Genomic DNA, 11,384 nt, shown 5'->3' with positions numbered 1-11,384 from the left:
GTTTTGATGTACTGATGTCCCTGTCCAGTATGTTGTTTGTCACAGTCCATGACCCCTTCCATCCCCTGACACACCAGCTCAGACCATGCAGCTTTGCCTGTGCCAGCAAGAGGCACGGTGGGTGTTCACAGTGGTGCCAGCCTGGGTTTTGATGCTATCCACAACCTTTTGCCCACACGTCCTTTCCATTACATCACCTTTATTACACGCTTTTTTCCTAACATTGAGCCCAGTCCCTACCCTGAGTCCTCAAAGCCAGGCAGGGTGGCTGTAGTTGGGGTGCAGAGCTGGGCAGAGATTGGTAATGGGGGATTCAGGTCCTTCCTGCTGCTGGTGGAGGACATGAGGGAGGGGTAGGGAGTGGAAAAGGCATCCATGGGGCGATCTGTGGGTGCAGTGCAGCCCTTCTTCCCTGCACAGCCCAGAGCCCCCAGCCCTGTCTCTGGCCCCAGGTAGGTGCCCCCACAGTGCTGGGAGCCCTCCTGGCACCCTCCAGCAATCCCCCAGCACAGCCTTCTGCACTCGGGGACCAGCACATCGCCCCAACTCTGCCCTCACTCTCCCTGAACCCTCTTGTCTGACTCCCCAAAGCCACGTGGAGCAGCACAGGCATCCCCAAAATACACAGGGAGGATGCAGGGGACACATCAACACAACCACACGGGCCCTTGGCCGCGCTACCCTACACAGCGCTACATGCACAGCGCCCGCCTCGGGCTCTGCCCTCCGCTCCAGCCCCAGTAAAGCCCAGTAAACAGCACCAGTTACACCCCTGGGGTGCTGCCTCAGGGGGTGCCCCTCAGTCAGGCAACAGCTGCTCCAGCTCTTCCTCATTCAGGCCGTTGGTGGTGACAATGTGATCCAGCTGCTTCATGTAGCGCTCCAGGTCCTGCATGAAGTGGGGGATGCGAGCCTTCTCCAGCACCCCGAATTCCTTCAGCCGATTCACATCTTCGTAGGACACCTGGCAGGAAGGACATGGGGGTCAGTCCCCTCACCCCAAACCCTGGCAGGTGCCATGGGGGGCATCTGGTGCCCTTGCAGCCCCACTGGGTGAGTCAGAACACCCCTGCTGCTCATGGGGAGGCAGCAGGAGAGCTGCTGGGGGTGTGGGATTTGCAAGGATTTGTGGGTTTGGTAATTTTCGGTCACTGCAAGGACAGGTGACAGCAGGACTGCTGTGGCCAAGGGCCAGAAAGGCTTAACCTGCTGGGTTAAGCCTCTTCCCGAAAGTCTCCCACAGAGGATTATGGATTGTCCTGTCCTTCCTTGCATCCTACCCAGCACCGCCTTTCCCTGGTACACAGAGATCCATGAGCGCAGGGAATGACAAAGAGCTGAAGGGCTGCCAGGCAAGGGCTGTTTTTTGGGAAGCCAGGAGATTGAGGGAGCCTGTGTGAGCTTTGGGGTGGGATGGATTGTGGATTGTGGGATCAGCCACCCCCTGCCCCAGTCTCAGCCTGGCTCTTACCTTTCCAAGGGCAGCCAGCAGTGGGAAGTCGATGGTTTGCCGATGGCGCAGGATGCGGAGAATCCCGTCCAGGTACACCTGGTCCTTACTGAAACAGCCTGGAGCAGCAGAAAAGGCCTGGGAGAGGGCTCCTGGCTTCCACCACCCTCCCCTTGCCTGAAGGTTTGCTGAGCACAATAACCAGAATGAGGGCACTGCCCACGAGTGTGCCAGCGCTCAGGACTGCCAGGTCCCAAGGGGTGCGCACTGGGGAGGCAGCCAGAGCCACAGACCCCACTGGGATACCTCCCAAGTAATCAAGTAATTTTTTCAAAGGATAAACCACTGCAAGCATCCAAATGTATCCAAATGTTTCCCCTCCTTTGCCTGCTGCTTCCCCAAGAGCTTGTGCAAGTCACTCCTATTGGATAGGGAGAGTGGTGCTTGGGATGGGGAGGGATACAGGGACTGGGTGCTGTGGCTGTGTTGGGAGGAAAGGGTTAAAAGCAAAACTCTAATCTGGAGGATTGTAAATTGCTCAAGTGACCTTGCACCTGGGTGTAACTCTTGATAAGCTTGTGAACAGCAGGCTGGTGACCCTTTGATCTTGTGTTCCTCTGCCCAGGTGTTGGGTGTTGCTCTGGGGATCCCCCAGTCAGCGAGGTAATGCAAATAAATTTATTTTCTGTGTTCTAGCCATGAGTTTGTGCCTGTTCTGGCTGCCTGTGCCAGCTTACACTCTGCAGGACTGGTGATGCTCAACCTACACAGCAGCAGAACATACCACACTCTGTTTTTTCTTAAAGAAATATATATGATAAGTCAATAGAATTCTTCCCAAAGCTCAGCTGACCCCCGCAGTGGTACCTGGCTGTGAGGTGTCCGTCTGGCCCCGCTTTGCCCGCACGCAGTACTCCCACCGGACCCCAGCATCCTGCACGTACTGCTCCAGGTCCTGGAAGAGGGCAGAGAAGGAGAGGTGGCTGGCCCTCTCGATGGTGTAGTAGAGCAGGGCAGCCCGCCACAGGAAGGGCTGCTTGCGGAACAGGACACTGTGCAGGCTGGCCAGGCCCTCCTCGGTGGGGTTGGCGGGCTTCAGGCTGTACTGCTTGCGGCCCTCGGAGCTGTGCCACGGCTGCCGCGTGTTGTTGACCCCCCGGATGTAGTGGGTGCCTGGGGAGAGGGGACAGCAGTGAATGCCCCGAGCGTCCCCAGCTCTGCCCCCACCCACAGCAGCCCAGCTGACCGATCTCGTGGCGCAGCATCCCCTCCAGCCAGTGCTGCCGGGCTCCGGCCAGGTTGATGGCCAGCGTGGGCCGGCTGTCCTCCACCATCATCACCGCCTGCGACAGGAGGTCATCGGTCAGCTGCACCACCACCTGCGGGAGGAGGAGGAGGACACGGCCATGAGCGGGGCTTGGCTCTCAGCAGAGGCTGAGATGTGGCAGATGGTCACAAAAGTCCACTGACACCACGGATGGTGCTGTTTGGCACTGCTGCACCATCACTGGGCTGTGCTGCAGGTCCCCAAAGGAATGACAGACAGCAAGAGCCACTGGGGGTGGGGGGATAATGAGAGGGGAGAGATGATCTCATGCAGGGATGAAGTAGCTCCTTTAATTTCTTTACAGCCAACAAAGCTGAGCAGGCACTGTGGGGGGAGCAGGCAGCTCCTGGGCAGGCTCCTGCAGTGCCCCTCTGGCTCCAGCATCACCTCCCCAGCTTGTTCCCATGGGCTCCCCAGCCTTCTGGGGCCGCACAGGATGGAGACCTCATCCTCTGGAGAGCTGCCTGCTCCCCCTTCTGCATTCCCACTGGCAATGAGATGGGGCAGTAACTTTGGCCATCAAAACAACCCCACTCTGAACACCCAACAGCACCAGCTTTGTAATGGCTCTGCACTCCCCAAGAAACATCTCCTGAGGGATCCAAGGTTTTGGCTCCATTTCCATGAACTTCTCCACAGTGAGGATGGCTCCATGCCAGTCCACCCTCACAGGAGGAACCATGTGTGCTGGCCACAAATCACAGCAGGGATGGGCATTGCATATGTAGGGCTATTCAGTATCTTTATACAGAAAAAAATGGTATTTTGAGAAACATGGCTATCACAGGTCTGGAGCCAAGAGAGCTGCTCACCAGAAGGTAACTTGCCATCCAGCAGCACTTTCTGACCACCTGACTTCAGATCTGCAGCAACTCAAAGCTGCAGCATCACCAGAGGATGGTCCCTTGGAGCTCTTTCATCTGAGGTTTGCAGTGGCAAACCTCAGGATAGCAATCAAAATCCCCTACATACCTATTAACTCTATAAAGCACCTGTTATTTCACAACTGACACTTTTCAGGATGAAAAGAAGTGCCTGTTTACTACGTGACAATCCTTCTCTTGTTAAAAAAATGAGAGGAGACTGAATTGGTTTGCTTTAAGTCAGATTTATTATGATTATGAAAGCCAAAAGTGCAGCCTAACAGAGTCCAGCACTGGGCAAACAAACAGCATCAAATACTTACAGTGCAACTGCTTACCTGGGTTAAAATATATCAGTGTGGAAAGGAATCCCTGCAGTGCTGAGCCTTGTCAGTTCACCTCTGACTCCTCATGCAGAACCAGCCATCCAGGAGCAATGGAAAGGGACTCTGGGCAGTGCCAGAAACCACAGCTTCTTATGCTGCAGTCCTTCTCCTGCTACAAAACCTCATCCTGCTGAGCAGCACCACTTGCCTTGTTTTGGGACCCTCCAGTTTGGCAGACACAACCAGGGCTGCAACTCCAGCCAAAGAGCAGCAGGACCAGCTCCCCAGGTCTGTGAGCTCTCTCATTCTGAGCAGCAGCCCCAGTGCATCCTTGTGGTCCATGGTTTGCTCAGCTTTTGTGAATGCGCTGATGGAGAAAGAGCTCATGCCAAGAAGCCAAGGGGAGGCTTCTGGTGGTCCCCATGGCACAGGGGTATGGGTTCCTGGGTTCCTGTCTGTCCTGGCACTGCTCAGGACCTCTGACACTGAGCAAGCAGCTCAGAGGTAGAGGGAGGCCACTGATGGGATCCCAAGAGACAGCAGCTAGCACTGTTTAGGCTGACAACACTCCACAACCCCAAGGATTGCCATGCAGCACTTACCAGTGGGGCCAGGTGTTTCTCTGCTGCAAGCTGTGAGCCCACTGAAATCCATATGGAAACCTCTGGCAGCACCATGCCTGTCCTAAGTCAGAAGAAAAGCAGAAGAGCTTCAGGATGTGCAGCTTGGACCCCAACAAAGCAGCTTTTGAGGGCACAGGTTTAATTCCAGCATGAGCACTTACCCAGGAGCGGCGCTGGGAGCGGGATCCTGCCTTTGCCGATCGGTGCTGGGGACAAAGGGGCTGCAGGGGCTGCCCCAGCCTGGCCATGCTGCCTGCCAGGGCTGCCCTGGGCAGGGACACACCAGCTGCTGTGCTCTGGGCTAAGGCACCCCCACAGAGGGTTCTTCTCTTTCAAGCAAGCCACCACGATTAGTACGGACCAGGGAAGCAAGGGGCACGGCAGAACAGACACAGATGGTGAAAGTCAGGAATCAGAGATACAGGTGCAGGGAGGGAGACACAGCCTGGAACCACCCAGTTCCCTGACAGGGTGTGAGATTATCAGTGATGCACAAGTTTTGGTGTTGTACAGGGTGCAAGTTCTGCCAACGTGGCTGTATTGAGAGCAGGTGAAACCCTTCTCTCTTCTACCCCAGACACATCCAGCAAAATTTCCATTGGACAGAAAGGAACAAACCAATGCTTTCATTGTTTCCAAAGCACTTATCAAAGGCCCCAGATAAAACAGCCACACCAACGTGCAAACAGTGACTGAACTCTGCGCTGCCTTGAATCACAGAATGTCCTGAGCTGGAAGGGACCCACAGGGTTCATTGAGTCCAGTCCTAAGAGCTCTGAGCCCAGGGACAATTACACAGGGCTGGAAGGAAGCCAGTTGCACACCAATACGTAAGAAAATCAATAGGTTTTTGCCCAGCCAGGGATCAATTAATGGAGAACAGAGTAGATGAATTTAATTAATTAATAAACCCAAGAGATAGAGCCCAACTAGCAAGGTGTAAGTGCAGGTCTGTAAGACTGGCAGCTGCTTGGCTGGGTATTGGGACTGGCTCTGGGCACTCAAAGGCAGATGAATAGTAGGGAAACATCTGCAGAAATCTGTTCTGTCCCAGGCAAAGGCTTAGGAGGACCAAGGTGCCAAATCCACACCCCAGGAACACCCTCAGGAGGCATCAGGGCAAACCAAGGGTGTTTGAGAAGGAAATGAAATGTCCTTGGGCAGGAAGACCTCAGGGGAGCTTTGCCTGCATGGAACGCACTGGGCACCACTGGGTGAGGTGATACTTTGGAGGAATGCTCACCAATAACCCTCTTGGGAGACAGAGGTGAAAAATCAGAGGTAGGAAATAGAGTCTGGCCAAGAAGCAGTGGTAAGAAGCCCCCACACCAGCCAGCACTGCACAGTCCCTGCCCTGCAGCCAGCAGCCCCAGGGAGCCCTGCAAGCCAACCCACACAAAGCCAGGCCCAGAAATCCTTCTCAGACTTTGAACCCAGGATGGTGAAAGTGTTTTGTCCACACCTTGCTGGCAGAGGGGATAAAAAAAGCTCTTTAATAGCAGCTGTGGCATGCTCCATGCTGGATGCTGCAGGAAGTGCAGAGAAACCAGGTTAGGAGATGTTGAACTTCTCCCCTGGCTCCATCCCATGTGGCTACTGTTGTACCTTAACCACGTATTTCCCAGCCTTAAAACCCAAGCCTGGGGTTTCAAAGCACCATAACCTGCATGTCCTGCAGGACAGCAGGAAATCCCTTCCCCTGGCTCTGCTTTTGGATGTGTGGGTTAAGGCAGCTGTCAGAGAAGTCTGCCCTCCCACTGCCAACAGCAAGAAATGAATTCCCAACAGTAATTGATGCCTCATGCATGCAGCAAAAGGCTCCTGGCATGGCCATGCAGACAAGCAGCAGCTGCTCCCTCCCTCTCAAGCACAGAAGGGAGATACACATGGAAAACATCACAGGAAGTTTGTGGGGAACCAGCACCCAAGTCCTAAAGCCGGGGTATGGTGAAGCAGGAGGTGAAGGGACACCACTGCTCAGAGCAGAAAAGCTTCCTCTTTGTAACCAAAACATTTCTTAATCAGAGTCCTTTTTATCAGAAAATAAATATTTAGCTGTGTTTTACAAGTGATAAAGCAGGGATGTGATTACCTCTCCCACACAGCCCTCCTTCTGCATGTACTTTCGGATCACGGACCAGATCTGGCACTTGCTCAGCAGCCGCCCGCCCGTGGCCACCTCGAAGCTCTCGTAGGTCCCGTACTTCTCCAGCACAGCACGGATGATCCTGATGGCCTGTGCCACACAGAAAGCACAAACATAAGCACAAACACCTCCCTGCTCACAAACACAGCCGAAGATCCCACACGGAACAAACCCAGTGAAGGCAACCCTGATTAAGCCCTCTAAAATCCCATGTGGCTTTACACAACCTAAAAAACCAAGGAGACTGAGCTGGCTGGAGTGATCACCAGGACAGACAGACACTTCACACAATCAGCACCACCCACAGCAGATTCCTTCTGCTTTTTGTCCCCCTTGCAGAAATGAGACAGAGCAGAAGAGAAACTGCATTGTCGCAGTGTGTTTAAATCCATTATTATTTTCAATCTTTTCTGCTTTCAGTTCTCCCTGCAAACTCCAGCACTTGCACAAAGACCTTCAGCTTCTGAGCTTGCTTTTTACTCTCAGTTTCTTACTCCAGGGCTGAATTCCAAGCTCAGCAGTGAGGCTGTGCATTACCCTCTGCAGTGATGCTGCTTCAAACAGCATCTCAGCACACCAGCCTGCTGTACACCCAGCAGCCTTCTAATAAAAGCATCACGTGCTCCATTATTCACATTAACATTTATGGAGCATCTATAAAATATGAACATTTATTAGCACATTTCCTCCCCAAAAAGTGTGCTTCCGTTGCAGACATTTTCAAGCAATTACCTTCTCCAGCCATTGGAATATATATTAATATATTAATATTAGATATTATATTCATATTATATTAGTACATATTCCAAAGTAGATGACTTTCAACCAGTTCTGGAGTTTTTCCAGCAGTTTTATTGCCTCTGCAAATCTGGCTGGGCTGCTGCCAAGCTTCCCAGCCCTGGACCACTTGTTGTCCCTCCCTAGTCCCTAAGGTTACCCAGGATCAGGAGATGGGTGCTCACCATCAGTACTGGTGCTCAAATCATCCAACACCCCATAAGAAAAGAGGGAATGGCTCAAGTACTGCCAGGGGAGGTTTAGGTTGGATATTAGAAAAATTTCTTCATGGAAAGGGTTGTCAAGCATTGAAACAGGGCAGAGGTGGAGTCACCATCCCTGGACGCATTCAAAAGATGTGGATGTGGCACTTGGGGACGTGGTTTAGTGCTGGGATTGGCAGTGCTTAAGTAACAGCTGGACTTGATCTTAAGGGTCTTATCCCACCTAAACAATTCTATGATCCTAAGAGGGGCTTTAGGTCTGCATCTGGTGAGCAACCTCCTCTAACCCTGCAGAAAGTCCTGATTTTCCTTCCCTGGGCAGTTTCCACAGCTGGTTTTTATTCTCAAGTCATTTACTGAGTGTTTCCAGGAGAAGCTGTGCAGAGTTTTTCTGCTGTCAGTTTTGTTTTCTGGTGTGCTGGGGTGGGGTTTTTTGGTTTTTTTTCTTTGTTTTCTGAACAATCAGACTCATTTTTACAGCACTGCAAGATACCTTCAGCTGACCACTGCAGAAAAACAACCCTTCATCCTCCCACCTCTGCTCTCTCTCCTCCCAGAGGACCCAAATCACTGAGCCAAGAGAAACCCAGCACAGCTGGTGCCCAGGAGCAAGACAACCAGAGAGCTCCTTCCTGACCTTCAGAGCACATCCTGGTGAGCAAAATTCCTGAGATTCCAATGTCCTGAGCATCCCCAGATCATTCACCCAACATATGCAGTGGGACAACAAATCCTCCAGCTCTGTGCTGGTGCCACTCAAATTCACGTGGCAAACCAGGGATGTGATCTCCAGGGTGAGGAGCCTCCACACGGCTGGAAGAATCCTCCTGGCTTATTTAAGTTTTCTATTAAGAAAATAAAATAGATAACCCCCCAAGCACATGCAGAGCAGCTGGAAGCAGGGAGCTGATGTTGGTTTGTCTGCTCATGTCCAAGGATGCTGACATAGCAAAATGTCTTATTTATTTAACCTCCATGATTAATGAAAAGGTCTTTGAAAATAAAAGCAGTTTATAGCTAAGAGTTAGCTGCCAATGAAAGATGCTTCCCAAAATAAAAGAGACTGGAACGAGGTTACTGCAGGGCAAGAGCAGAGGAACAGTGCCATGAATGCTGTCCCATCCCAGCCTCACCAGAAAACCTGGAGAAACATTGGCAGAAACACTCAACACTTAGTATCCCCTGCAAAAGCTTCCAGAATCCACAGTGGTTACAAACCTTCATTCCATTCATTCAAAGCACCGCCCAGAGAAAAATAATCTCAATTATTCATCTTTTACTCTGCTGCAAGCCAACTGCACCAAAGGAAAAAGCACAGGGAGAAGGAGCTCTGAGCAACTCATTTTAGTGCAAGAGTCAGGGAATAAAATACAGGAGGGAAATGCCAAAAGCTGAGAGGTCTTTGCAGGCGTCAGAGTGTCTCCCCTGCAAGAGCTTCACTGGCACCAGTTCATGTGGGGCAGAGATATGGCACACACTGGGAATGACAAACTGCTCAGAAAGCTGTGTGCAGAAAGAGCCTGAACCATCTGGGTAATAATCCAGGCAGAGGCATGGGCAGTGATGCAGGGAAAAGTAAACATTCAAAAAACAATAAATAAATCAGTGAAGATGTTGTTACTTGAATTAGTAACTCCCGACTGAGGGGTGCAAAGAAACACCTCTGGTGTGCCAGCCTGAATTTGGGATAACAGGAGGTCTTTAGCTGCTCACAGAAAGGATGCTCTTCCTGGAGGCAGCATGCTCACTCCCAGGTGCAAACTGGTTTTGGGACACAGCCAGGCTCCCAGCTCCAAGCTCAAGCTGAAGGGACAGAGCAGCTCTACTCCTGCAGCCACAAAAGGCTTGTTTGAGGGCACAGCACCCTGGAAGCACTCCTGCCTCTTTTCTCCTGTTGAATGACCAGGAGCTGTTTTCTCAGTGCCATCTCCATGGGAGAAAGCAACTCAGAAATGTTTCAGTAGTGTATAAGCCATGGAAACAGTGAAACAAAATAATACAGACTCCTTAAGGGGAGTCTTCACCAATTAATATCATTACTGACCATGTTTGCTCATGCCTTAAGGATGCTGTTGCACTGAACAACCTTTAGGCCTTCCAGAAAACAAGCCAGACTTAACCACCAGGTAATTCAGGCTGAGGAGCACTTCCCATGCTGTCACCCATGTGCTCCAGCTCCTCTGCTGTTACTTCTACAGCAACAAGGGCAGATGCATACCAGCAAGGTGTCCCTGATGGAGCACAGCTCCCAGCACAAGCAGGAGCCAGTTTGAGCATAGAAACACAGACTGGTTTGGGTGGAAAGCGACATTTGGGATAATTTAGTTCCAATCCTCCTCCATGGGCTGGGACACCTTCCACCAGACCAGGCTGCTCAAAGCCCCATCCAAGGTGGCATCACCCAGGACCCCTGTCACCATGGAGCAGGTACCATTCCTGCAGGTGGGTGAGGCTACTGAAACCTGAGGTTTGAGAAATCACAGGGTGTGTGATGAAGGCAGGACACAAAAGGTGCCAAGGGGAGAGGGACTGGGCACCAGCTGGGAGGGAAAGAAGGCCAGGTTTCACGTGGACCAGGGGGAATGGTGTTGACTTACAACTTAAGGATAGTTTTAAGCTGGACATTAGTAATAAATTCTTCCCTGTGCAGGTGATAAGGCCCTGGCACAGGTTGCCCAGAGAAGCTGTGGCCACTCCATCCCTGGCCATGTTGGAAGGGACTCGCAGCAACCGATCTGGTGGAAGATGTCACAGTCCATGGCAGCAGGGTGTGTGGGGTAATTAGACGGTCTGTAAAACCCCTTCCAACCCAAACCATTCCAGAATTCCATGACCATGGACCATCTCCCGGCCAGCCCCACCGGAGTCCATCCCACACCGGCCCCTCCTTTCTCCTCCTCCTCCTCCCAGGCCGAGCATCCTTCCCCGGCCCCGCCTCACCTGAGCCACGAAGCGGTCGGAGGCGGCCCCGTACTTGTCCAGGACGGCGGCGGGCACCGGCTCCGCGTACTCGAACTGCGGGTCGTAGGCGAAGCTGGCGCGGAAGAAGCGCTCCCGCTCCGCCTCCACGTTGCGCGGCCGCAGCGCCACGAGCAGGCAGGGGCTGCGCCGCCCGCCGCCCTCCTCGCCGCGGCCCCGCGCGATGTGCGGCAGCGAGGCGGCGGCGCGCAGCCCCCCGCGCCCCGCCGCGCCCTCGCTCCGCCGCGGCCCGGCCCCGGTTTCCGAGAGCCGGCGGCTTCCCCGCGGGCAGCGCGGCGCGGGGGGCGGCGGGGACGGGCAGAGCGGAGCGCCATGGCCCGGCCCCGAGCCCGCGGCCCCCGAGCCCGCGGCCCCCGAGCCCATCGCCCCTGAGCCCATCGGCGCCGAGCCCGCGGCCTCCAGCGCGGCGGCACCGGGCCGGCACCGGGGCTGCGCCGGCTCCGCCCCCAGCACGCGCCGCCGCCCGCCAATCGGCGCCGCGCCCGGCACACCGCAGCCAATGGGAGAGGAGCGCAGAGGGAGAGCCCCGCCCCTCGCGCTGCGCTCCGCGCCGCGGGATCGGGGCGGGCACGGCAGCGCCGCCAGCCCCGGGAGCGGCCCCGACCCCAGACCCAGCCCCGGCAGTATCGCCAGGCCCGGAGGCACAGCCGGTTCCGGTTGCACTGCTTG

General features: G+C 54.0%; 1 protein-coding gene across 1 annotated transcript; it reads right to left on the bottom strand.

Annotated features, from left to right (window-relative positions):
* Window positions 1-182: 182 nt before the first annotated feature.
* On the bottom strand, window positions 183-11,093 carry MATCAP1 (microtubule associated tyrosine carboxypeptidase 1). The gene is made up of 6 exons (XM_059481493.1): window positions 10,677-11,093; window positions 6,682-6,825; window positions 2,697-2,829; window positions 2,318-2,623; window positions 1,472-1,569; window positions 183-964 (listed from the first exon to the last, which is right to left on the bottom strand). Exons 1-6 carry the CDS (start codon window positions 11,091-11,093, stop codon window positions 800-802), a joined length of 1,263 nt encoding a protein of 420 aa, XP_059337476.1. The 3' UTR covers window positions 183-799.
* Between the last annotated feature and the right edge of the window lie 291 nt (window positions 11,094-11,384).

The sequence above is a fragment of the Ammospiza nelsoni genome, chromosome 13 (genome assembly GCF_027579445.1).
Source record: "Ammospiza nelsoni isolate bAmmNel1 chromosome 13, bAmmNel1.pri, whole genome shotgun sequence".
Taxonomy (NCBI): domain Eukaryota; kingdom Metazoa; phylum Chordata; class Aves; order Passeriformes; family Passerellidae; genus Ammospiza; species Ammospiza nelsoni.
The sequence above is the reverse complement of the archived record's forward strand: the minus strand, read 5'-3'. Positions and strand labels throughout refer to the sequence as shown.

Excerpts from the sequence above, each read along its gene's own strand:
- MATCAP1 (XM_059481493.1), bottom strand. The coding sequence starts at position 11,093 with ATGGGCTCAGGGGCGATGGGCTCGGGGGCCGCGGGCTCGGGGGCCGCG. Across the intron at positions 1,570-2,317 it reads GACGGACACCTCACAGCCAG|GCTGTTTCAGTAAGGACCAG; the intron begins GTACCACTGCGG and ends CTGCTGCTCCAG. Across the intron at positions 965-1,471 it reads TGCTGGCTGCCCTTGGAAAG|GTGTCCTACGAAGATGTGAA; the intron begins GTAAGAGCCAGG and ends CCTTCCTGCCAG.